Genomic DNA, 27,801 nt, shown 5'->3' with positions numbered 1-27,801 from the left:
AAATGTATGTATGTGTGGAGCAGTGACATCATGACTTGAGAGCTAGCAAAAATTGTCCTTTGGGAACAATATATCTCAAAGTCTCTCTCTTTGCTTATTTAGGCCTGTCTCCTCCCTCCTACACATTTCCAGCTCCTGCAGCAGTAATTCCTACTGAAGCTGCCATTTATCAGCCCTCTGTGCTTTTGAATCCACGAGCACTGCAGCCCACCACAGCCTACTACCCAGCGGGCACTCAGCTCTTCATGAACTACACTGCATACTATCCCAGGTAAGGCTCTGATGGAAGTGGAAATGAGGGACAGAAACAAAGGACTCCTTTGATAGGCAGTAGCTGAGTTCACAAAAGAATACTGTTTGCCACGGAAGATTCGGATGGCAATCTTGCTTCTGTCCTACCTCTCTGACCAAGAAGGCTGTTTCAGGACCAAAATAAGTTTGTTTTTTAACCATATCTGGACAGCAGAATCTCTTAGGTTACATATGTATACAGCTTTCTTTTTTTTCCTTCTCCTGTCACAGGGCCATAAGTAGGCATTGTAACAGTGTCGCAATATCCTGTGAACAGATTATAAAACAGGAAAATCCGTAAGATCAATTATAGTCTAAAGTCGCATCAATTCACATATTCACCCATAATAAATACTGTTTTAAATTTTACAGAACTTCCATGCTTCCCCTCCAAATCAGTTCTAACATGTCCAAGATGAGATTATTCAGTACTTTGTTAGAATCAATGTATTTTCAATCTGATTTATTCTTTCTGGTTATGCTCAATTTCTGGAAAGCAACAGGTATGATGGAGAGAAAGCTGTTGGTCTGAAAGTTGGGAGACTTGAGATTTACTCTCAGCTCTTAGTCTAACTGGGACAAGTCACTTAACCTTTCTGGTTCTTATAAAATGAGGAGATGGGCCAAATTTTTGGAAGTCCCTTCTAGGTCTGATTGCTTGTAATTCTAACTTGGATGTAGAATGCCCTCATTTTCAAATTTGCTTTTCAAAAAGATTTGTTTAGCCAGTGACTGGTTCATTATTAAAATAAAAACTTATTTTATTTTATTAAAATTCAAACTTTATTAAGATGCATTTTTATTAAAACACAATTTTACTTTGGTGCAAGCCGTATTGCTCAAAATTTTAAAAATTATACCAGGCCTGGGGCGCCTGGGTGGCTCAGTGGGTTAAAGCCTCTGCCTTTGGCTCAGGTCATGATCCCAGGGTCCTGGGATCTAGCCCCACATCGGGCTCTCTGCTCAGCGGGGAGCTTGCTTCCTCCTCTCTTTCTCTGCCTCCCTCTCAGCCTACTTGTGATCTCTGTCAAATAAATAAATAAAATCTTTTTTAAAAAAATAAATAAATAAAATAAAAAATAAAAATTACACAAGGCCTTATTTTTCCTTCCCCAGCTATTTTGACTACATGTTTTGAGTACATCCACCAATATGCAAGTGAGGTTTTGTTTTGTTTTTTTTTTTAAAGATTTTATTTATTTATTTGATAGAGAGAGATCACAAGTAGACAGAGAGGCAGGCAGAGAGAGAGGGAAGCAGACTCCCCGATGAGCAGAGAGCCGGATGCGGGACTCTATCCCTGGACCCTGAGATCATGACCTGCGCCGAAGGCAGCGGATTAACCCACTGACCCACCCAGGCGCCCGCAAGTGAGGTTTTTTGATGAATGATCTGGAAGTAATCTACCAGTCACCACAGTTGCTATATCATATTGTAGCTTTTCTCCCCCTCTCCATTTAGTTTTCTAGAAGGGAGCAGAAACTGTAAAATCTCAGTACCAGTGAAGCTTGTGGCCTCTGTTAATTACATTTGTTACTTTGTTACGTATTTTTAAAACATTCATAAATGCTGTTGTACATAGTCTTTTTTTTTTTTTTTAAGATTTTACTTATTTATTTGACAGATAGAGATCACAAGTAGGCTGAGAGGCAGGCAGAGAGAGAGGGGGAAGCAGGCTCCCTGCTGAGCAGAGAGCCCGATGTGGGACTCGATCCCAGGACCTTGGGATCATGACGTGAGCCAAAGGCAGAGGCTTTAACCCACTGAGCCATGCCGGTGCCCCTGTTGTACATATTCTTTTTTCTCCTGGGGAATAATAGGAAGAAGGCCATAATAATTGTCAGTTGGCCAATTTTGAAGGTTTATAAAGGCTCAGAAGCATGAATCATTTTTCATGATTGAGCACTCTGTCAAGCATCTGGACCAGTCCCAGTCTATCACCTACTCTGGAACCTGTGACAGTCACTTGCTACTTGTGGGCTCTGGTTTAAGAAAGATCTTTGATTACCCTTATACCTCACAATGTCAGGAGTGAAATGGCATTGATCCTCTGGGTGCCTAGTGCTTTTTTCCACTCAAGAATATATTTTCTGAATATCCAGCTCCATCACTGCCTTGTAATACAGACCCTATGAAAAGAAGGAATCCCTTGGGGGTTCCTGGGTGGCTCAGCAGGTTAAAGCCTGTGCCTTCCACCTAGGTCATGATCCGAGGACTCTGGGATTGAGCCCCTCATCGGGCTCTCTTTGGGGAGCCTGCTTCCCCCCCTCTCTCTCTGCCTACCTCTCTGCCTACATGTGATCTCTGTCTGTCAAATAAATAAAATCTTAAAAAAAAAAAAAAAAAAGAAAAGAAAAGAAAAAAAAGAAGGAATCCCTTAGAAATATCCAGCTAACATGGTAAGATGGGAATTTGAGTCTTGAAGCCCCAAAGTCAAGAGGAACTGACATTTATGGTTTAACAGCTCCTATCATTTTGGGCCCTTGGCTAAATATTTTCTAGTAGTTTTAAAGTTTTTAAGGTCATCGCTGTTCCATATAAGAGTATAGAAGCATAGTGAAGGGTGGCTGAGTGGCACAGTCATTAGGCATCTGCCTTTCTCTCAGGTCATGATCCCAGGGTCCTGGGATTAAGCCCCACAGCTGGCTACTTCCTCGGTAGTCTGCTTCTCCCTCTCCCACTCCCCTTCTTGTGTTCTCTCTCCCGCTGTGTCTCTGTCAAATAAATAAATTTGAAAAAAAAAAAAAAGTATAGTGAGTAAAAGCAGATTACCATTTTATACACCTCTGAGTCTAGAAGCAGTCGCTATTACTGGTTTGGTAATAAAGACATACATGTGTACTTCTGAATAATGTGGCATACTTAACATGTACTGCTCACTTGTCCCTTTTGTTTTGTGTTTTCTTTTTTTTTCATTGACATCTTCCCTAAGGAATATATATTCACCTCATTCTTGCAACTTCCACATGATGTCACAAGGGTGAAAATACATCAGAATTTAACAATTCCTTTATTTTTAGACCTCTAATTTTAAAAAAGTTTTTTTCTACTAAACGAAGCTCATATTGATCTTTATGTACTTATATTTCTGTGGACAATTTCACAGAAAGGGATTTTTAAAAAAAATACTTATTTTTAGAGGGTGCAAGTAGGGGGAGGGAGATGCAGAGTGCCCGATGAGTATGGAGCCCAATATGGCGCTCAGTCTCATGACCCTGAGATCATGACCTGACCCGGAATCCAGAGTCAGGTTACTTAGCCGACAGAGCCACCCAGGTGCCCCAGAAATGAAAATTTTAATTGGAGGTTATGTGTATTAATTAAAATTAATACTTTCAAATAACCCCTAACATATTTCATTATTTTAATTGACATTTCCCTCATTGTAGTGAGATTATCCACACAAAGTGTTTAAACATGGGAATGTCTTCTTATACTGCAAAATCTAGAATAATTTAAAAACAAATTCCAAACTGTAAAATAGCAGAATACCTCTAATTTTCTAACCTGACCTGACTAAAAGGCATTTGAGGCTATTGAAAAATTCCTGTGTAAGTTTTCAAGTATATTTTGACCATATTCCCTCATAGTGGGGAAGACTTAAGAGAGTGTCTGTGAGGCAAAAAGGGATATTAATCAGACACTCTAGAGTTCTTGTCTCTTCTAAGATTAAAGGTTTTAAAATTCCCTCCTTTTTAATGAAATATGTCATTAAGAAAGATCTTTGGGTTACTCTTATACCTCAGGATGTCAGGAGATTAAACTTGAGATTAATTCAGTGTGTTCTTTAAGAGGTTAAGATGTTAATGTATTTTACAGATATTTTTTGAAAGATTTTATTTATTTGATAAAGAGCAAGAGCACCAGTAGGGGGGAGGGGCCAAGGGGAAGGGAGACAGACTCCCTGCTGAGTGCAGAGCCCTAGGATGCAGGTCTCCATCCCAGGACCCTGAGGTAGATCATAAACTGAGCTGAATGCTGCCGCTTAACTGACCGAGCCCTCCAGGTGTCCCTATTTTGCAGTTTTGTTTGTTTGTTTGTTTTTGTTTTTTAGATTTACTTATTTATTGGACAGAGAGAGTGAGAGAGCACAAGCAGGGGGAGCAGCAGAGGGAGAAGGAGAAGCAGGCTCCCCAGCAAACAGGGAACCCAATGTGGGGTTCCATCCTAGGACTCTGAGATCATAACCGGAGCTGAAGGCCGGTGCTTAACCATCTGAGCTACCCAGACACCCTCCCCTCTTTTTTTTTAAAAGCATGTCACCTCAAAAAGAAGTGATTAACTTTTTTTTTTTAAGATTTTATTTATTAAAAAGTAATTTCTATCCCCAGCATGGGACTTAAACCCACCACCCTGAGGTCAAGAGTCACATGCGCTACTGACTAAACCAGCCAGGCACCCCAGTTTTAACTGTTTTTTTTTTTTTTAAAGATTTTATTTATTTATTTGACAGAGAGAAATCACAAGTAGATGGAGAGGCAGGCAGAGAGAGAGAGAGAGGGAAGCAGGCTCCCTGCTGAGCAGAGAGCCCGATGCGGGACTCGATCCCAGGACCCTGAGATCATGACCTGAGCCGAAGGCAGCGGCTTAACCCACTGAGCCACCCAGGAGCCCAGTTTTAACTGTTTTTAACTTCCAGTTTAACTGAGCAAATGTGAGATCTATTGGGAATACGATTCATAAAACATAGACTCTTCCTAGTATAGAGTGGCTGACAGAATGCATGTGTGACCCTGTGCTAAGTCAGTGACATCAGAGGACTTCTTCAGCTAGAGGGCATTTGTCCTTATTTTATCTCTAATTTGGTCTGTTTAAAAATTTGAAGATAAACTCTCCAGTGGCTGCTGCTCTGAGATACAGTATTTTTTATCATAAGGATTTGGGTTACTTGAGGAACATTTAAGGAGAAAATGTGAACTTTTTTTTTTTTTTGAACCTTTAAAGGAGTTTTTAGCAACCTGAATGTGTGGCTGTGACAATGACATTTTGAAGAATGAGTGAAATAAAAGCATATGTGGTTTCATTTTCTGCTGATGGACTTTCCCCTCCCATTTGGAAGACAGTTTCAATTACCCAGTATCCTAGCGCTTAGCCAAGGATACAAAGGAATTAGAAGGGCAGATACATCTCTGCCTATCCTGCTTATCACTGAGAACTCCATTTTATCTATCACACCTTTTCTCTTCAAAAGGAGAGTCCTACCTTTTATCCTCCCCTTTCATTTTTCCTAGAAAAGTAAATTCTCCTTTGCACCAAACCTGTGGCATAAGTGAAACACGTTGATTTTTTAGTTCTGTGCCATCCAATTTAAGGAAAGCCAGATTCACCTACATGTCTTTATATGCATCACCTTACCTTTGGTAGGACACTTAAATAAGTAACATACCACTTTGAATCAAGAGAGAGGGCAAGGGATATTTTATACGTGATTGTGCTTCGTTTCCTTTCATTATTCAATCAGCTTATTCTACTTAAGCAATGAATATGTATATGTAATAATATTGAGGCATTCTGCACTGTTTGGTTTGTTGTATAACATTTCTGTATTCTATTTTGAAATTCTTCACATTTGAACCAAAAAAATACCAACCCTCTGAGAGATGCCTATATTTTGTATTTTCAGTGCTTAGCTTTTGAATTAAGTATAATTTCATTCCTGTGCAATTGTAACAAATAGTGGGGAGAGATCTATACACTTCACCAGGTTTGTCCCAATAGTAACATTTGGCAGCCAGTTTATTTGGTGAAAGTTTTCCAAAAGACTAGGAAGAAAAGATAAAATGTATCTTTAGTATGGTGTTATATTTTTCTTGGTTATTAAAATAATTTTTTTAAAAATTTATTTGACAGATCACAAATAGGCAGAGAGGCGGGGGGGAAGCAGGCTCCCTCCAAGCAAAGAGCTCGATGTGGGGCTTGATGCCAGCATCCTGGGATCATGATGTGAGCTGAAGGCAGAGGCTTTAACCCACTGAGCCACCCAGGTGCCCCTAAAATAATATTTTATAACTTAAATATTTAGTGCTACAAATACAAGCTGGAATTCAGCATACAATGAAGTGATACCAGATTACTGTAGTAATAGAGTAGTATCAAGCAATGTTGTGATAATGGAGAAGCGTCAGATAATTTTTGTTGGTGGGAATGATTATAACTGAAGTTTTTCAGTTTGGATGACAGTTCTAAATCACATAAGCAAGAACTGCTGTGGGCAGTTAACTCTACTGTCCGTGACAATTCAGTATAGCTTTCATAGTAATAAAGTCAAAGTAGTAATCAGCTAGGCTGAAGACTTGATTCATGTAATGAGTAGTTCAGGGATGTAAATGCAAATGTGCTTAACAATCTTTTTAGCATGGCAGAAAATTATAGTGTGGTGAACATCAAGGGAAAATAACCATTCAAAACACCTGATACAATTTGTTCTGATTTGTAAACTTGTTTTTCTAAGAATTTTTTCTTTAAAAATTTATATCATGTTACTTTTAAGCATAACATTAAGAAAACTCTATTACAGAAATTTTCAAAGTCAAGAGATCATCTTCTACCTACTTATGACAATATTATTTCATCTGTTTCAGTTTACCCTGCTCTACTCCTGTCCTGGAATTTTTTAAAAATATTTTTTCTTTGGGACACCTGGGTGGCTCAGTGGGTTAAGCCTCTGCCTTCAGCTCAGGTCATGGTCTCAGAGTCCTGGGATTGAGCCCCGCATTGGGGCTCTGCTCAGCAGGGAGCCTGCTTCCCTTCCTCTCTCTCTCTCTGCCTGCCTTTCTGCCTATTTGTGATCTCTCTGTCAAATAAATGAAATATTAAAATATATATATATATATATATTTTTTTTTAAGTAGGTTGCACACTCTGCCCACTGAGCTGGCCAGTCACATGCTCCAACCTTCCCCACGCCCCCCCACAAACATTTTAAAGTAGAAAACCTAGAGGTCATTTCTTTCACCTGCTACTATTTGTGTGCCAAATATCTTTAAGCACCTTATTCTCAAAATGTTACTGACTGTAAAGCAGGAGAATTTAATATTTTATCAGTGTTGATAAAATAACCCTCTTTTACCTTTATTGCCTTAAACATTTCTTTGGTATATGTTTGAAAGATTACACTGAAGGAGGCCTGAAGGAAGAAATGACATTTGTCTATGAATTTTAATGTTTTAGGTTAGTGACTTATTTTGACTTTCCTTATGAGTTCTTTTATTTATTTAAATATTTTTATTTTAAGTAATCTCTTTACCCACCATGGGGCTCAAACTCAAAACCCTGAGATCAGGGGTCACATGCTCTGACAGATGTACCTCAGCAAGTCACCCTTCAAATTTTTTTCTTCTGGAGTGCCTGGGTAAGTCAATCATTAAGTATCTACCTTGAGCTCAGGTCATGATCCCAGAGTACTAGGATACAGCCCCCAGTTGGACTCCTGCTCTGTGAAGAACCCACTTCTGCCCCTCCCTCTGCCCCTCTCCCCTCTACAACTCGTCCTACTCCCCAGTCACCCTGTGCTTTCTCTTGCACACACACACTCTCAAAAATCTTAAAAAAAAAAGTTTTTCTTTTAAACATCTAAGAGGATCAGTTATGTTGTTATTTTGTGCTTTCAATTAAGCAACAAGATTACTTTCAAAATAGTTTCTAATGGCACCTGAGTGGCTTATTTGTTAAGCACTGACTCTTGATTACAGGGTCATGTGTTCATGCCCCATGTTGAGCCCCTGAGCTTAGGAAAAAAAAAAAATTCAAGGCACCTGGGTGGCTCAGTGGGTTAAGCCTCTGCCTTTGGCTCAGGTCATGATCTCAGGGTCCTGTGATCAGAGTCTCGAATCAGGCTCTCTGCTCAGCAGGGAGCCTGCTTCCCCGTCTCCCTCTGCCTGCCTCTTTGCCCACTTGTGATCTCTGTCAAATTAATAAATAAAATCTTTTAAAAATTTTTATTTATTAATTTGACAGAGATCACAAGTAGGCAGAGCAGCAGGTAGGGGGCAGGAGGAAGCAGGGTCCCTGCTGTGCAGAGAGCCTCATGTGAGACTCAATCCCAGAACCCTGAGATCATGACCCGAGCCGAGGCTTAACCCACTGAGCCAGCCAGGGTCCCCAATAAAAAAAAATCTTTTAAAAAAAGTTCCTACATGAAAATTGACTCCAGCCTTTACACTTTACTGGGATTCAAACAGTGTTTTTCCAGTCACTTTCCAAACACATAGTCTTTGTAACACTATGGTGTTACGAATGTTAATACAGTCTGCAATAATTTTGCAAGGCAGTGTTTCCTAAATTAATGTGTTGTAACGCATTAGAGGGGAGAATGTAGTTCTCTAATCTTTTCACCTAACCTATTTCTTTAGCTTAGGTAAAACTTTGATTCTCTCTTTCCCAGAGAAGTAATGGTAAGTCTTCAAATTATGAATATTGTCACACTACCACTACCTCTGTGTTGAATGTCATTGATAACATTAATTAGTATTACCAATGTTTAGTAGTTTGTAATTAATACATGAAGGAAGTATATTACAAGGCATGTTTTCAATAGTGTGTATAATGAGTGGTCTGATATGGTAGGCACCTTGGCCCCCAGTATTATCATATATCTTTCTTTGTTTGGCAAATTTTTTTTTTTTTTTTTTTTTTTTTTTTAAGAATGAGAGAGAGAGTGAGAGAGTTGGGCTTGGGAGGGGTGTAGAGAGAATCCCAAGCAGGCTCTCTGTCCAGCTTGGAACGTGAGGGTCTCTTAACTCTGAGATCATGACCTCAGCTGAAGCCAAGAGTCACACTCACTCAGCTGACTGAGCCACCAGGTGCCTCTTGAAGATTTTTATTTTTAAGCAATCTCTACACCCAGCGTGGGGCTGGAATCCACAACCCAGAGACCAAGAGTCACATGTTCTACTGACTTGAGCAAGCTAGGCACCCCTCTATTTTACATTTCTAACCAACAATGAGATAGAAGTCTAAATTCATTCTTTTGGCATTTGTACATTATCCTAGCATTATTTATGGAAAAGATAACAGGCATACCTTGTTTTATTGTGCTTTGCTTTACTGCACTTTGTAGATACTGGGTTTTGTTTTTTGTTTGTTTGTTTGTTTCAAATGGAAGGTTTATGGCAATCCTACAGCATCTTTTTCACAGCGTTTACTTATTTCTTTTCTTTTTTTTAAAGATTTTATTTATTTGACAGATCACAAGTAGGCGGAGAGGCAGGCAGAGAGAGAAGGAGAAGCAGGCTCCCTGCTGAGCAGAGAGCCAGATGCGGGGCTCTATCCCAGGACCCTGAGACCATGACCTGAGCCAAAGGCAGAGACTTTAACCCACTGAGCCACCCAGGCGCCCCCATTTACTCCTTTTCTCTCCCACATTTGAGCAATTTTTTGAAATATTTCAGTTTTTTATTTTGTTATGATCTGTGATCAGTAATTACAACTAGCTGAAAGTTTAAGTGGCACTTAGGATTTTTTAACGTAAAATATTTTTAAGGTGTACCCACTATGTTTTGGGGCCTACAGCTTTTGCTCACTTAGGAGATTACAGTATAGTCCAAACAAATGCTGTATGTGCACTGGGAAACCAGAAACTTCATTGGATTTGCTATATTGTGTTGTTACTCACTTTATTACAGTAGTCTGGAAACCCACAACATCTCCAAGGTTTGCTTTTGTATTCTATCTTCATTGAATTGTCTCAGAATCCTTGCCAAAACTCAAATGAACCATAAATATTAGGGTTTATTTCTGGCTACTCAGTTCTGTTCCATTGATCATTACCAATCTTTATGGAAGTACCACACTGTCTTGATTACTGTATTTTTTTTAAGATTTTATTTATTTATTTGACAGAGATTACAAGTAGACAGGCAGGCAGGGGGTGGGGGGTGAGGAGAAGCAGGTTCCCTGCTGAGCTGAGAGCCTGATGTGGGGCTCTTCCCAAGACCCTGGGATCATGACCTGAGGCTAAGGCAGAAGCTTAACCCACTGAGCCACCCAGGCTCCCCGATTACTGTAGTTTTATAGTAAGTTTTAAATTTAGCAAGTGTAACTCTTATTTTGTTCTTTTTCAAGGGAGTGTGGCTCTTCTGAGTCCTTTCCTTTTCCTTGTATGTTTTAGGTTCAGGTTTTTTGATTCTTGTAACAACCCAGTTGGAATTTTGATACTGTTGAATTTAATCTTTAGGTGAATTTAGACATACTGTCATTTTAACAATATTAAGTCTTCTGTTTATGAACATAGGCTGTCTTTCCTTGTATTTAGACTATGTTTTATTTTTGAGCAATGTCGTATAACTCTCAGTGTACAGGTCTAGCTATTTCTACATTTATTTCTTTCTAAATTTTTTTTTGATGCACTTGTAAATGGAATTACTTTTTTTTTTTAAGATTTTATTTATTTATTTGACAGATAGAAATCACAAGTAGGCAGAGTGGCAGGCAGAGAGAGAGAGAGGGAAGCAGGCTCCCTGCTGAGCAGAGAGTCCGATGCGGGGCTTAATCCTAGGACTCTGGGATCATGACCTGAGCTGAAGGCAGAGGCTTTAACCCATTGAGCCACCCAGGCACCCCAGAATTCCTTTCTTAATGTCATATTTGTATTTTCACTGTAGTGTATAAAAATGAAATTGATCTATTTTATGTATGAACCTTATAAATTATACTTAACTGGTTTTTTTATTTTAGCTTTTTTTTTGGTAATTTCTTTATTTTCTACTTAGAGGTTTACCTCGCCTACATCTTGTCACTTTTATTTTATAAATTCTTTTTATTGTTTCCTATTTCAATAATCTGAAAGACTTTGGCATTTGGGTTTAGAAAATTCTTTTTCTTGTGTCCTGTCAGGTAGACACAATTGTTTAATTTTCCTTAACATGCCTTGTGTATAGCAGGAAGCCTGGTGCAAAAAAACAAGGATATGATTTCATGTTTAGGCTTCATGAGAACAGGTGCTACCTTACAGATGCCGAACATAATTGTCACTTAAAACCTTACATTTCCAGTAGGTAACTTTCATTTTTCTGTTTTGTCTTGTTTATATTTTGAATGTACTAGACACCTAGATTTAATTTGTAAGAGATCTTTAGCCGAAGGACTAGAATGCGCCAGGACAGAATCATGGTAGTAAGGTCTATACTGTGGAAACAATCTGAGGCTCATAGTCAGTATGGAAACCTAGTAACACAGATACACAGAGAAAGCTTGGTGGTTCTTGAGAATTAGAGTGAGTATCTACCAGGCATTTGACATGAGCAAAATATGGTCCCTGAATGATGAATGGTGGCTGAAACATCTGGGTGGTTCTGGTTTGGTGAAGAACTAACTGGTTGTATGACCTTTGGGAAATTATTTAACTCTTAGTTTCTCTTTCTACCTCTGTAAAAATGAGGTGTGTCTGAGTGATGGCTGAATATCTCCTCAGGTGTAAAGTTCAGCATTCCCTTGGTCTCTGCTCTCCTAGTTGCACATAGGTTGACTGTTAGTCTCTAAATAGGTTCTAATCATACAGAGTAGCAAACATCTCGTGTGTGACTCTACTATGCAAACAAGTTGAGGATCCCTGCTTTATACACACCTAAAAGGTTAAGGGCAGCTTGATGTCAAGTAATATTTTCAGGCTCTGATATTTTAAAAATGATAAAATGGAATGATGGTTATGGAAATAATATAAATTACTTCATTGTGTGATTTATGGGATTATTTGGTATGTTGTATCATTGAACTGAAGAACAATTCTGTGAAACTAAAAAGGTGCTATTATGCCCCTTTTGCAAATGATGAAATTGAAGTTCGAGAAATTAAGTGACTTACACAAAGTTACTGTGCTAATTTAAAAAAAAAAAAAAAGGAACCTGGAACTGTTTGTACATCTGGCACCATTCCCATTAACCTATCAGTTAGGATTATATAGGATAAATAATTTCAAAGATTTTTAGTCCCTTCCATTATGTGTTTATTGGTCTTTGAAATCAGATAATTACCTATATTTGTAAGGTTTAATAATCTATAACTGTGGGTCTTTATTTCTCTTTAAGCTAATAAGGTCCTTTAAAAATTTCCACCTATGTATTTTCAAGTATGAGTATCTGGCCACTAATTGTGATAAAAAACCAACGATGTGGGAGACAGGGTGAAACTAATTTCACAATATGGTAATCACTTGAGCTGCCACATGAAGAATGATTATGTATTCAGTTGGCTTTCTCCTTGGAGGTAATTGCTGCAGATGAACAAGAGGACACAAGCATCAATTTTCCCCTTGTGTTAATGGTGATTGATTTAATTTATTATGTGTGCCTTCCAGTTTACCCACTTCAATCCTTTTTTTTTTTTTTCCTCCTCTAGTCAGGTTGGAAGAACTAACTCATGAGTGCTATGGTACTTTGTGTTTTGTGCTGTACAGTTGCTTGTACATATGGGTGGAATAGTGTATTCTTTGGAGCAATAACTTTGGATATTTTTGGTCATTGTGGCTGTGGTTCCTAGAATTCCTTTGAATTTCATGCCTTACTATTCTGGCAACTAGCCAGTTAATCATCAGTGAGCTGGGCTTTGGAAGTGGTGCTTTGTGGTTATGTGACTATGAAGCTTTAATTCTCTCCTGACTGTCCCTTTAAGAATCTCAGAACTGGATCTCTGGGGAAGCCTTGCACTTAACTCTATATTAACTGTTCTACTTTTCAACTTTTGACTTTCCTGGAAGTGTGGGACAGATCAGCTATGGTGTTCTTCCTTGTCTTGGGAGAGATGAGTGAGAATTCTAAGATCATCTTAAGAAAGTCAGTTTCCTTAAATAACTAATGTTTTTAGAGTAAATATTGGACATTGTCTCTTCCTATTGGTTCACTGTGCTTTCTCTCCCTTTAGCCCCCCAGGTTCGCCCAATAGTCTTGGCTACTTCCCTACAGCTGCTAATCTTAGCGGCGTCCCTCCACAGCCTGGCACGGTGGTCAGAATGCAGGGCCTGGCCTACAATACTGGAGTTAAGGAAATTCTTAACTTCTTCCAAGGTTACCAGGTCAGTAGCTTGAAGAAGAAAAATACACAGTGCCCTTATTACTTAAGTTGATTTTCTTGAAAAATGCAGCAGCCAGGAAAGAAGCAGAGTCTCAGAACCTGTCATGTGTACCTGTGCTGAAAGATTTGCTTACAGAGGCAAAAAGAACCCAAGGCAAAGTCAGAGGGACTAGTTATGTGAGTGCTCACTTCAGACTCACCCCTCTGACAAGATGAGCGCTTTTCCGTGCTGTTCTAATTGTCTCAACATAATCTGTTGGTGCTCTTTTTTGAAAATTGGGCTACTTTGGGAAAGCTCTTTAGAGCACACAGCATTGTGGGTCTTTCACGTAGAATAGGCTTGGCTATTGAGTAGTTTTCCTCAAATTCTTGATGAACAAGAAAAGAAAAAGTTCTTAAACATGAAGTTGAGTATTTAAAAAGTGAGGCCTCTCTGCCTAACCTGGAAAAAAACAAAGGAGACTCAAGGAATCTTTAGAGGCTAACTTATTAAAATAAGCTGTAGGATAATTAGCTTTTTATGAAATAATCTGCTATAATTATTGTAAAATGAACATTCAGTCTTACTGGATTTTTCTACCACTTCTGATGTCCATCAGTTGTCTTCTGACTCAAGCTGAAAAATGACAAATTTCTTGATAAGAGCTCTTTAGCAGGAAGCAAAGTCTCCTCAATGACATCACATCTGAGCAACCTTTCCTTCCACAAATGACATAATTACCTAGAACCCAAATTCCTTTCCTGTGTTGTCTAAAAATCAATATCCTGAAGCTGCTTAATTGCATCAGTAGCAAAAATTATCTTTCTTCTTGGAGCTGAGCTTTGCTTGATTCTCCAGAGTTGAAAAGTGTTTATAGACATAATTGTCAAATCTTAAAATAGGCCTTGAACATTTACGGTACAGTGTTGTACAGGTTGTGCCTACAGAGGCTGTTTCGCTCTTAGAATGGGTTTATGAGCTTGGCATCCACGAATCATGGAGGATTGTGGAGCTCAGCTAAAATAATCTCGGTGGAGATACCACAAACCCACCAAGTTACTCTAATGGTCTTAAGGGCTTTTAACATAGAGTATTTTCTGACAAATGAAGAAAATCTAAGGAAGGTTGGACAGAGTTGTTTTTTGTTGCTGCCTGGTTTAATACATACTTACTAGAGGTAAGATACTTTTCAGAAATCAGTGAGTCTTCCCCCATTATCTATGGGAGAAACATTTTTTTTTAAACTTTATTTTCTTTTTCAGTGTTCCAAGATTCATTGTTTATGTACCATACCCAGTGCTCCATGCAACATATGCCCACCTTAATACCTATCACCAGGCTCACCCAACCCCCCCCCCACCGTCATCCTCCCCTCCAAAACCCTCAGTTTGTTTCTCAGAGTCCACAGTCTTTCATGCTTCATCTCCCCCTTATGGGAGAAACAGTCTGAGACCCCCAGTGGATGCCTGAAATTGCAGATAGTATCAAACCCTATATATGCTTTTTTTTCTTATTCCTGCGTGCCTGTGTTAATTTATAAGTTAGGCACAGTGAGAGATTATCAACAATAATAAAGTACAACTGTAATGAAAGACATGTAAATGTGGTCATTCCCTCCCTATATATCTTACTGTATTGTCCTCACCCTTGTTGTGATGAGATGGTGTGAGAAGACAAAATGCCTGTGTGGTGAGAGGAAGTGAGGGGAAAGACTTAGGGGTGGCGATGTTGCATTAGGACCCTCTGCTTCCCGTGGAGGGTAACTGAAACTCCTGGTAAGGGGGACTATTGGAGATGCTTTGCTTCTTTCCTAAGCCATTATACTACCTATTGGGAGCTCTTGCAGGGCTAAACAAAGTTACTTTCTAAACTTCATAGTGAGATTCATGAGGTTATGAAAGGAATAGAGACTTTCAGTGAAAGCTATTGAAGAAATTATTTAATGTGACCAAGATAAACATTTTTATTATTTTTCTCCCAATGTTCCCTAGTTCTAGAAAGCTACAAGCAAAGTGTCAGGTTTTAGGGGTCAGCTGAATTAGTTTAATTTTTTGTTTTGACTAATCAACTTTACACCTTCACACTGAATAGAATTAAGTGGTCATATACATAGAAACTGGATATGACATGAAGCAAAATTGCTCTTTTGTTTTTCCTTTAAGATTTTATTTGAGAGAGAGAGATAGAGAACACAAGCAGAGGGAGCTGCAGACAGGAGAAGCAGGCTCCCCATTAACAAGCCTGACGCAGGACTTGATCCCAGGACCCTGGGATCATGACCTGAGCCAAAGTCAAACACTCATCCGACTGAGCCACTTAGGCGTCCCAAGCAAATTTGATCTTATTATGAAGAGTTCTATGGCTGACTTTTGTAGGTATTTATTCTACCAGTAACAAATAAAAGCATTTATTTTTACATTGATAGCTAAAAGATTGACCTGCTTTAGAGTTGAGATCAAAGAAGTTTGTAGTAGTTTATTTTCTGTTAGCTTCTTGGGAATCATTAAAGGTTAGAGTTACCTGATATAATCAGAAGTAAGAAGATTGTGTGAATTACTTCATCTCAAGGCATTTGACCTTCACTGCTGAAGTGCTTGACGTGTATGAACTAGATCAATGAATTGGGATTATGTAGGAACCTGGGGCACTTGGCTGGCTCAGTCGGGAGACCATGCAACTCTTGATCTCAGAGTGTGAGTTCAAGCCTCATGTTGGGCCTAAAGCTTATACTTAAAGATTACATAGGAACCTCACTTACCCAATTTTGAGTATATCAGATTATTCCAGTGTCTTCAGTAATTTTAGCTTTAAGGCAGTTACATGCATGCATCTGAAATTTTTTGTATCACTCTTTCATAAAGGCTCATGTTTTCTGGCTTTGAGAGTCCATATCGTCTTTTTCCCCGCGACCCCGTAATAAGCCAGTCACAGGATTTCAGATTGTTTAAGTATAGCTTTACCATAAGACAAAATCAGTGAAGGATGATTAAAAACTGTAAATTCTGTGTTTGTCTTTATTTATGGTGTATTTCTTGCTATTTTTTATTTAATGGCAGGTTTTCATTTATTTTTCTGATTATCTATGATTATTATATGGTTATGTAATATAGTCATGTAATTAAGCAAATACGTGGTAATAATTGGTTGAGCGAAGGAAATTGCTTGGTAGTTTCTGATTCTGCCTTTAAAAAATGTCGAGGTAATAATGGCCTGTGTCATTTTCTATAAACATTATATTTAAATATAATTTTTAGATGTATGTTTCTCCTACCATTAGTAAAACTCCTTGTACTTCAATTTAATTTTTCTATACTTTATATTTGGAGAGGGGGTGTGAAGCCGAAAGGGCAAGGATTTATAAAAAGGGAAGAATTCTTGTGGCTAAAAGACAATGCAGGAAATGTTTTCTGCTATCAAATCTTTAATTTGTAGGGGTACTTGGCTGGCTTAGTTGGAAGATCATGTGACTCTTGATCTTGGGGTCATGAGTTTGAGTCCCACATAGGGTGCAGAGATTAAAAAATATACATAAGAAAAATTCAGTAATTTTACAAAGTTAAAGTGCCTGGGTTGGGCCCATTTTGATGAATGAGATTAATAGAATGAGAACTGATTATATGAAGACAAGCTACCATGAAAATATTTGGTCAGAAGAATGTCCTTCTGGTTGTGAAAATAAACCCATATCTATATTTTAGTTGATGGGCCTCTTATTCTGGACTCTGGTATTCTTACATAATTCCTTTAACTGTATTTGCTCTGTGCTTTACCCTTTACTGTTAAAGGCTTTGCAGTTTCCATAGTGCTAGTTTTTGTTTCCTCTAAAAATACTGGCTTTAATCAGTATCTCTTTGGGCCTCTCATGGCTGATATTTTTACTTGTCCTCCTGAAGAATTAGGCTGATGTTCCAAATAACAGCTAATATTTAAAGTTCACAGAATTGTTTGCAGATGCTGGGCTTATTGTACAGTACCTTGCAAATAATCGATACTCAATTCCTTTGTATCTAGTCGCGCCTGTGGTATCATGGATACTGTACCGTTAGCAAGATCTGAAAGGTTTGGTGTTGACTGTGTCACAGTATTCTTTTCTTCTCCCTGTGTTCAATTAAACTTCCTTCCTAAGGAAGGAAGGAAGTTTCCTAAAAAGGAAGTTTTATGGTATTTAGACATACTAAATAAGATGTAGCGACTTGGGATTTGTGGTTATGTATGTGGCTTATACCAAGAGTTTTGTTTCCTCTGGTCTAAATAGAGTGTAATACTGTTGGTAGATCTAGTCAGTTGAAATACTAATAATCCATAGTGGCAGTTTGTCCATCTTTTGATCCTGTTTGTTCTAACTTGCATTTTAGTATGCAGCCGATGATGGACTTATACACACAAATGACCAGGCCAGGACTCTACCCAAAGAATGGGTTTGTATTTAAGGGCCCCAGCAGTTAGACCATCCTCAGAAAAGAAGGTAAGGCACTACAGTGTGAAAGCTTAATCATAAAGGGCCCAAACAAATAGAGATCAAGAATTCGAAAGCGTTTCTTATGAGTTGGGTGAGAGATTTCCCCTTTTCTTCGGTGTGATGTAAGAGGGTCAGAAATCCTGGAAGAAATGGGAAACTGGAATTCAGTGTGTCATTCAAAAAGACAGTATCTAAGCAACATTTATGGATAATAGTTGTATGTTATTTTGAGCTAAGGGAAAACTTTTCTATTTGGGAATCCATTTGCTGTATTTCATGTGGAATGCAGGTTGGGTGTGCTTTTTTTTGGTTTTGCTTTAACTGCAGTAAAAGTCGCATAACAAAATTCATTGCTTTTAAGTCTATAATTCAGTGGCATTTAGAGTATTCACAACATGCGCAACCATCTCTATCTAGTTCCAAAACCTCTTAATAACGCCAAAAGGAAACCTCATGCCTTTTAAGCAGTATCTCCTTATTTTCCTTCCCAAATGACCCTGGCAACCAGCATGCTTCCTCTCTGCATGCATTTGCCTATACTGGATATTTCATATGAATGGGATCCTACAACATGTGACTCTTTCGTGTCTGGCTGCTTTTCACTTCACTTGTCTTTGAAGTTCATCCTTGACATGGCATGTCTCAGTACTTTGTTCCTGTTTGTGGCTGAACTACCCCATTGTATGGATATACCACATCTATTCATTTCTCTACTGATAGATGTTTGGGTTGTTTCCACCTTCTTGCTATTTAAATAGTGCTGATATGAATATTTATGAGTACCTGTTTTTAATTTCTCTTCGGCATGTTTCTAGGAGTGGAATCACTGAGTCCTATGGTAATTCTGTTGAGTTGGGTATACTTTTTTCAATTTCCTTTTTTTTTTTTTTAATGGTGGTAACTATACATAACATAGAATATTTTTAGGTGTACGGTTTAGTGGCATTAAATACATTCACATGATTATGTAACCATTACCACCATCTAGCTTCATCTTCTCCAACTGGATCTCCCCATTTCTCTCTTCCCTCAGGCCCTGGCAACTACCTTTCTACTTCCTTTCTACTCATTTGACTGTTCTCAGTACCTCATAAATAACACATTATTTGTCTCTCATAATTAGCTTATTTCTGTTAACATAATGTTTTTAAGTTTCATTGTCTAAGTCTGGAGGGAAGGAACCCTGATAGTTTTTGAAAATAGTTTTTAATTGATAACCTTTTCTTTTCTTTTCTTTTTAATATTTTTATTTATTTATTTGACAGAGAATACAAGTAGGCAGAGAGGCAGGCAGAGAGAGAGGGGGAAGCAGGCTTCCTGCTGAACAGAGAGCCTGATGTGGGACTCGATCCCAGGACCCCTGAGATCATGACCTGAGCCAAAGGCAGAGGCTTAACCCACTGAGCCACCCACGTGCCTCCGATAACCTTTTCTTAAAGGATATTGACTTTCTTTGTGAGACTGAAGAGAATATATTTTGGGGACATGATCAGGAATTGGTGTGGCTTAATTTCTTCATTATTTTATTATTGAGTTTGCTGAAATTGGTTTTCCTGGCATACCATCTTCAGATTTTGTTACCATTTTTATGGCTGGGGAGCCTATGGCCCATAAACATATGGATTCTGAATTGGAAAATACGGTTATCAGTAGTATACTGTTGTCCATGAAAAATGACAGTTGGGTTCTTAGTTCTCCTTCTGATTTTAGAAACCTCAGTTTTGGGGTGGAGGTGATGATTCTTTGCCATTTTCTGTGAGGTTTTAAGATCTCTTGGGTATCAAAGAGTATCATGCCCAGATTCTTTGCAGTGGGAGGTGGGGTCTTTTCTAGTTTAGTTCACAATGATGGGAGACATTAATTTAATTTTCTGATACTCTTTTTGGTCCATACTTTGTAATTTGAAATGTTCTTTGTTCAACCTCTAAATGCTGTTTATGAACTTAATAAAGATCTATATAGAAAAAGGAACATATTAAATTAGAAATGAAACTTTCTGCTATTACATGAGAAATACCCTAAATTGACTATAGCCATTACTCAGCTTTGATTCTATCTTATGCTTGGAGTCAGGATAGAATAGCAAATCAGTTGCTCTGTCAAAACCCAGATTTTTGCATTTTATTATAATATCAGATTAATACGCTTTTTATATTGAGAATTTTTTTAAAAGTCACGTGGAGTTACTGTGTGAAACACTTGGCCTAAGTTATAAGATATTTAATGATCTCAGCAACCCTGGGAGATAAGGATCACAAAAGTATTATGTGCTCATTTTAGAGAATTTGGAACATATAGACAGGTACAAAGAAGTCTCCAATAATTCCACCCTCCAGAAATAACCACAACGAATGTCTCCTTTCAGCTTCTTTTGTGTATGCCCTCATGCAATTTGGACCTAGTTTCTTTCCCCCTTAACCTTCTATTGTGACTATATATTGTTTTCAACTCATCTATACTACTAGTCGGATTTATCATCACCAGTCCTCTCTTACACCAGTAGATGACCTTATGCTGTTTAAGCATTTTATACCTCCAATGCCATGTGAGTCTTCTCACAGCACTGTGAGGCATTGGGGTGGGTGCCCCCACGGCTCCATCTGACAGACAAGGAAAGGAAACCCAGGAAGCTGGGTAATTTTCAGAGTCCTACAGCTTATGACTAGGCTGAACAAAAGAGCCAACACTTCTAGTTTTCGTCTTCATACTCTTTTCCGTTGAGCATGGCAGAGTAAGTACTTGTAGCAGGATGAATGGTGGTTGGAAATACGTGTCCCAATCCCTAGAACTGGTGACTATTACCTTATCTGGCCAAAAATGTAAATTAAGGATTTTGGGAGAAGGAGTTTATCCTGGATTATCTGGGTGGACCCTTACAATAGTTACAAAAGAGGCAGAAGGAGAGGGGGCAGTACAGGCATGGAGGCAGAGACTAGAATGATGCCAGCATAAGCCAAGGAGCACTTGCAGCCATCAGGAGCTGGAAGAGGCCAAGAGTGTTCCCAAGAGCCTCTGGAGAGTATGCATCCTGGATGATAAGTTGATTTCTGACTTGTGGCTGCTAGAATTGTGAGAGAATAAGTTTCTGTTGTTTTTTTTGTTTGTTTTTGTTTGTTTTTTAAAGATTTTATTTATTTGACAGAGATCACAAGTAGGCAGAGAGGCAGGCAAAGCGAGGAGGAAGCAGAGAGCCCGGTGTGGGGCTCAATCCCAGGCCTTGGGATCATGACCTGAGCCAAAGGCAGAGGCTTTAACCCACTGAGCCACCCAGGCACCCCAAGTTTCTGTTGTTTTAAGCCACCAAATTGTAAATTTTTTTTATATGGTTGTAATTTTTTTTCAAATTGTAATTTTTTTTTTTTTTAAAGATTTTATTTACTTATTTGTCAGAGAGAGACCACAAGCAGAGGGAAAGGCAGATAGAGAAGCAAGCTCCATACTGAGCAAAGAGCCCAATGCAGGACTTGATCCCAGGAACGTGAGACCATGACCTGAGCCAAAAGTAGATATTTAACCAACTGAGCCACCCAGGCATCGCATAGTAATTTTTTAAGTTTTATTTATTTATTTAAGAGCGAGTGAGAAAAGACTCCTGGGAGCATGAGCAGGGGAAGTGGGAGGCATCCTGTAGTAATTTTTTTGAAGTTTTATTTATATAAGAGAGAGAGAACGTGCTTTGCGTAGGGGAAGCAGGAGAGGGAGAATCTCAAGCCGACTTACCACTGAGCATGGAGCCCAAGTGTGGTGTATAAGTGAAATTAAGTGAAATAGCATAGTAGAACCAATCTGTGTTCAAATTTTGGACTAGTTTAAATAGCTTTAAATAGGACAAATTTACTAGTTTAATAGCTCTATGCCTCCATTTCCCCATCTGTATAATGGGGATAACATGGTAATCTTACAGGATGGTTGTATGGATAAATGAATCAATCCACATCAAGGTTGTTCATCAGCTAGTCACTGACATGTAGGGTTCATGTTTCCTATAATGTCATGCCTCATAGCTTCTTACTTGGATATTTTTGCTTCACCTTATTTGAAATTTCTTACATTAGAATTTAATTTTTAAAAATTGTCTTCATGGTTTTAACAATGGTATTGAGCCTCTACTATCAGAAGAATGCTGTGGTAACTCAGGAACCCAGACTAAGGAATGTCAGTGTGCTTATTGACATTGTAAAATGGACTCTCCACAAGGGAGCTGAGTGAAGTGTGGAGGTGACAGCATGCACATGATCATGCATGGTAATACACAGGGCAGGGAGTTGTGGAAATGCCATTTATCACAGAAACTTCATTTGCCAGCATTGTGTTCCCTGAAAACTTGCCATGTAAAAGCCAGCTTTTTTGGTGTAAAATAAAAATTTGGACTACCTTAAGGCTTTTTTAAAATTTAAGGCCTTGTGTCATTCAAAATAATTTTTTTTATAGCTGCCAATAATTGAAAAATTTGGAGACTATAATATTTCCTTTCATTGTTTGTTTTTTGTTTTTTTCAGTGTTTAAAAGATGTATGGTGATCCTGAAGCCGTCAGATAATGACAACTTCTAGCAACTTCAGGGGAAGTTTGTCTACGCTCAGGCTGCAGTATTTTCAGCAAACATGATTAGACGGTGGGCTTTTGCCCAATCTTTTGGTAGAATAAAAAAAAACTTGAGCCAGTGAAGCCAAATCCTTATAGCAAGCAGCACGCCTGGCTCCTTGCTGATTGCAAATAGGCATTTAAAATGTGAATTTGAAATCAGGTGACTCCATTACTTCCAGCTAATGTGGCATCGTAGGTGTTTCCTAAGTTTTAAGTCTTGGACAAAAAATACTAGTGTCTACCATCTCCATCAGGAACCGTGTCGTGGAAGCTGTTTCTATTTTTCATTCTCTTTCTCCATGTCTTCTGCACAAGCGTGCCCTCTTACTAATTCAAGAATAAGGTCTTGGAATCCTTAAGTCTTACAGTTAAACCACGCAACTGCCTTTTTAAACACCTTGGGATAAATCAGAAGACCTCTGGCACCCACCACCAAACACTCCTAGCTTCAAAGTTTCCTTTTTTCTCAGCAGGTACCAGTTGTAAATAAGAATGAACTAGGGGCCAAAATGCGAAACCAAAAATGAAGCAGCTATCTGTAGTTAGTAATTTCTAGTTTAAACTGTAACTGAACATTGTGGCTTCATATGTATTATTTTATATTGTACTTTGCCCATTACTGATGGTTTGGACTTTAATAAGAGAAATTCCATAGTTTTTAATATCGTAAAATGAGAATATTTGAACAGTGTATTCTAGAAAGCAATATACTAACTGAAGTGAATGCTTGTATATATTAAGATAGAGCCTTAAAACTTTCTCTCTAATGCCTTAACTGTCAAATAATTAAAACTTTTTAAAAGCCTAGGATTATAGTCAGCATGTTGGACTGAGAGGTAAACACTGAAGCCCACTAGAGCAGGTACTGATGCTGTCAGTGTTTAGCACTGTGTGTTTAGCTGTGTTTATGCTAAAAAGTGCAATATTAGACACTAGCTAGCTAGTACTGCTGCCTTGTGCAACTCCAAAGAGGAAAACAGGATTTGATTAAGTGCTCATGTGTCTTTAAGTTAACTCCTATTGTCCTTAGTTCGGATGCAATGCCCTGCAGGCTTCTGTGGCTGCTATTTTTATTTCCTTTGCATTATTTTTGATTAACACCTTGAATGGAGAGCCAAACATTCCCTCTTCACCTGACCAGCAATGGCCCTCTAACTGCAATAGGAAAAAAAACAAAACAAAACACAACATTTGGTCTGAAAATTGGTGACAACTGGCACTTAAGATCAGAAGAAGAGTTGTTTATACTTGATGCCTTAAGATGCTGTCAGCCCAAAGCTCTGAGAGACTTTAAGATAGAAAGTAATACTTAACCACGGTACTGGAGTTTTCGTAGAATTGTTACATTTGATAATAAAACCCGCCTGTTTAATCTCAAAGCATGTGTGCTTTTTTTATCCCTGGAAGAGTTAGGGTCATGGTGGGAGAGCATGGGTAAGCCATGTTTTCCCAAAGTGGTAAGGTTTTCCCCCTGGTTGTAAAAGCCACCAAGGATAAGTGCACTCCAGGTACAGGTCAAACAACCCTACCCCCTTTTTAAAAATAATGATTGATTGATTTGATTTGGCAACAGGGAAAGGGAGAGGGAGGGAGAAGCAGGCTCCATCCCAGAACCCTGGGATCATAACCTGAGCTGAAGGCAGCTGCTTAACTGATTGAGCCACCCAGGTGCCTCCCAAACAGCCATCCTTTAAAGCATAAATCACTGAAACTTTCGTTCTGAAATGTTTAACTGTGACAGCAGCGAGATCATTTTGTCCTTGTGTTTTATTACTGGTGCTCTATTTGACAATCTAAAAACCTACATAAGCCACAGAAAACTGAAAAAATGGAGCACTCTGTTTCTGAATTCCACACAGTCTTCTATTCCAATTGCTCTTTGCCCATATGGATTTCCACAATATTCTCAAATCTGAATTCTATCTGTTCCTCAGGAGTACAGTCAAGGCTTGGCTGAGTTCTATTTCAGAGCTGTTCTATATTGTCGGGACCCCTTGGCATACATAATCTTGTTACAGAGCTTGAGTATGTCAATTCAGAATTTGGATTATAACATCATGGGTAAGAAGTATACCTGTATTTTCTCTGTACAGCACATTTGCATTCACTCAGCCCTTGTGAAGCATTCATGGGATAGGAAGTTTAATTTACCTGGGAAATTCAGTCCCAGTCCTCAGAGTTATTTACAGAAATGGAGTCCGTCCTTTCAGGTTTGTACTTCACCTTAGGGTGTCTGCTGTCATCTGCAAGGAGTTGGCAGAGATCTTCGGCAAGCTGAGATTCTGACCCCCATTCTGTCCCTGGCAGGCTTTCAATATTGCCCGGGCTATTCCTTGCTGTAACCAAGAAGTTGCCCGTGCTAAACTTGTTTTTCTATTTACCTCCCTGAGATAGTGCTCATGTAGCTGATCTGGCAGAAAAAAAAAAAACAAAAAAAAAAAAAACGGTGTGGAGTAAAGGAAGGAAAAAATATGAGCACAAAGAGGACCAGAATATGTGTAAGACCTTAAGTTCCGTCTCAGGTTTATAGCTGATTGCACAATTTCTCTTCGCCCTACTTTCCCCAGCTATTGGGGACATGAAAGTAGAATGATGAACACTTTGCACCCTTTACCTAGCTTCAACAATGATGAACTCCAGGCCCATCTTGCTTTATATCTCTTTTCATTTTGCCCATTGGATTATTTTGAACCAAATCCTTTGGGTCAAGTCTAAAATGGATCCTCCGGTGCTTGGCTGGCTCAGTCGGAAGAGTGTGGGACACTCAATCTCGGTCGTGAGTTTGAGCCTTGTGTTAGGTGTAGAAATTACTAAATAAAACAAATAAAGAGATCTCCAAGTTTAAAATTAAGCCACTAGGGCGCCTGGGTGGCTCAGTCATTAAGCGTCTGCCTTCAGCTCAGGTCATGATCCCAGGGTGTTGGGATTGAGCCCCACATCAGGCTGCCTGCTCAGCAGGAAGCCTGCTTCTCCCTCTTTCATTCCCCTTGCTTCTGTTCCCTCTCTTGTTGTCTGTCAAATAAATAAAATCTTAAAAAAAAATTAAGCCACTAAAGTAGGTGATGTTCTTGAGAAGAGTAGAAGAATAAAACTAAATTGGTAAGGGTGCTTGAGTGGCACAGTTGGTTAAGCCCCTGCCTTCTGTTGAGGTCATGATCCCAGGGTCCTGGGATTGAGTCCCGAGTAAAAAAAAAATTGAACTATTGGAAATTCTGTTTATGGATGCTTTTAGTTCAAGGTTAAATCTGACTTGTTCATGCTGTAGTCTTATGTGCTAATGCAAGGAAGCACAGAGTAGGCAGGAGATGATCCGAACTTTGAAGACCAGGGACGCCTGGGTGACTCAATTAGCTAAGCATCTGCCTTTCATTCAGGTCATGATTCTGGGACCCTGGAATCAAGTCCTGCATTGGACTTCTTAGTGGGGAGCTTGCTTCTCCCTCTGCCTGCTGCTCCCCCTGCTTGTGCGCGCTCTCTTTCTCACTCTCTGTTTCTAACAAATAAATAAGAAAACTTTGAAAACCAAAGGCCATGATGATGATGATGAAATTCAAGAATAAGTGCACTACGTGGGTGCCTTAGGGAGAAAACTTTTTTCTACACGTTTACTGCTTCCTTTGTGTTGAATGACATAGGAAAAGCCAATACTCCAATGTGTGGGCCTAGGGAAAAAAGGTTCAGAAGCAAATTACTTGACTTGCCCCTATCTTAGATTTATATTTTGCCCTAATTTCATTGTAGTCCAACACAATACCATTAGGTGGAATGTGGAGAGATATGTGGAGCCAAAAACCAAGCTGGAACTCATTATATGGGAAGAATATACCATGACTGACAACACCACTACCGAGAACGTGTATGTCCAACAGTAATAAGTATTATATTGGTTAAATGAATCTTCACAACAACCTATTATATAGTAGGTACTGCCATTATGACAGACTAGAAAATGGAAGCATTTTCGGTCAAGTAAAACCTCACAGCTTCACAGAAAGTAAAGGGAGGGACCTGGAAAATAAGATTTGGAGACTGGGTGATGTGGTTGATACTCTCCTAGCTGCTCCTTTATCCACTTGGCTCTTTTTCTGAGCACAGCACAAATACTGTTTGTTGTTTACAATGTCACAAAGTAGGGCTTCAGAGTGTTCTTGGGTCTGCCTTTCTACGTTATTGCCAGCATGCCTCTAATTCAGTCCCTGAATTATTGAGTAGCTGCATATTGTTTCTGTTCTAAAAGTGAATGTAGATAAATGGGTAACAAAGCTTCTGGCTACACATTTGAATTTGAGACAATGTTTTATAACCCCAACCTGTATGATGGTAGAATTAAACACCAAAAACACATTTTAAAAAATTAATGTAGGGGCTCCTGTTTGGCTTAGTCAGTGGAGTGTGCAAGTTCGAACTTGCAAATTCAAACTCCACCCAGAGGAGTTCAAGCCTCTGGGTGCAGAGATTACTTAAATAAACTTAAAAAAAAAAAAAATCAATGTGGGCCACCTGGGTGGCTCAGTTGGTTGAGTCCAAGTCTTGATTTTGGCTCAGGTCATGATCTCATGGGTCGTGAGATCGAGCCCCGCTGAGATGGGCTCTGCACTCAGCGTAGAGTCTGCTTGAGATTCTCTTTCCCTCTCTCTCTCTCCCTCTCCTCCCTCTCTCTCAAATAACTAAATAAAATCTTTAAAAAATTACCCAGGAGCACCTGGGTGGCTCAGTAGGTTAAACCTCTGCCTTCATCTCAGGTCATGATCTCAGGGTCCTGGGATCAAGCCCTGCATCGGGCTCTCTGCTTCTTGGGGAGCCTGCTCTCCGTCTCTCTCTGCCTACCTCTCTGGCTACTTGTAATCTCTCTCTGTCAAATAAATAATAAATCTTTTTTAAAAAATTAAAATCAGGGGCGCCTGGGTGGCTCAGTGGGTTAAAGCCTCTGCCTTCGGCTCAGGTCATGATCCCAGGGTCCTGGGATCGAGCCCCACATCGGGCTCTCTGCTCAGCGGGGAGCCTGCTTCCTCCTCTCTCTCTGCCTACTTGTGATCTCTCTCTGTCAAATAAATAAAATTCTTAAAAAAATAAAATAAAAATAAAAAAATTAAAAAATTAAAATCAGTGTGAACCGCTTCTCAGCCATTTGGCTAAGATCAAGCATAGTATCTGTTCCTATCAATTTAATATCTGCTGTCTTTGTCCAAGGACAATGTTAAATGGACTTTCAGAGAAGGCACCTGGAATAGGAGTTTGTTCCCTCCACTCCACACATCAGCCTGGTACTGCAGCACTTCTAAGAACTGTACACCCCCTCTAGGGTGACAGTAGGAAAAAAAAAAAAAAAAATCCATGTGAAATTCTCAGCTTGTTCTGCTTCTAGCCTCCCTGGTGAGTCATCTTCCCCATTTGATGTTATTTCTCCCAGTTCCTTCTTCAGCTACCTTTTCCTTCTTTTCAGTCTCTAGACAAACTCATTTCCTTCCACACTCCTCTGC

General features: G+C 39.1%; 1 protein-coding gene across 8 annotated transcripts in view; it reads left to right on the top strand.

Moving 5' to 3' along the window:
- ESRP1 (epithelial splicing regulatory protein 1) overlaps positions 1 to 23,700 on the top strand; it is a 59,246-nt gene extending 35,546 nt beyond the window's left edge. For 2 of the 8 annotated variants that reach the window (XM_082722816.1, XM_082722817.1), the window contains exons 13-16: positions 103 to 271; positions 13,147 to 13,297; positions 17,632 to 17,741; positions 22,235 to 23,700. In XM_082722816.1, the coding sequence (XP_082578942.1) occupies positions 103 to 271; positions 13,147 to 13,297; positions 17,632 to 17,706 (395 nt within the window). In that variant the 3' untranslated portion in view covers positions 17,707 to 17,741; positions 22,235 to 23,700. The remainder of the gene's footprint in view (positions 1 to 102; positions 272 to 13,146; positions 13,298 to 17,631; positions 17,742 to 22,234) is intronic. The other 6 variants (XM_082722820.1, XM_082722821.1, XM_082722818.1 and 3 more) reach the window with 3 other exon arrangements.
- The last annotated feature ends 4,101 nt before the right edge of the window (positions 23,701 to 27,801 follow it).

This window comes from Mustela nivalis, assembly GCF_964662115.1.
Source record: "Mustela nivalis genome assembly, chromosome: 2".
Classification (NCBI taxonomy): Eukaryota; Metazoa; Chordata; class Mammalia; order Carnivora; family Mustelidae; genus Mustela; species Mustela nivalis.
This window is presented reverse-complemented; position numbering and strand designations above follow the sequence as displayed.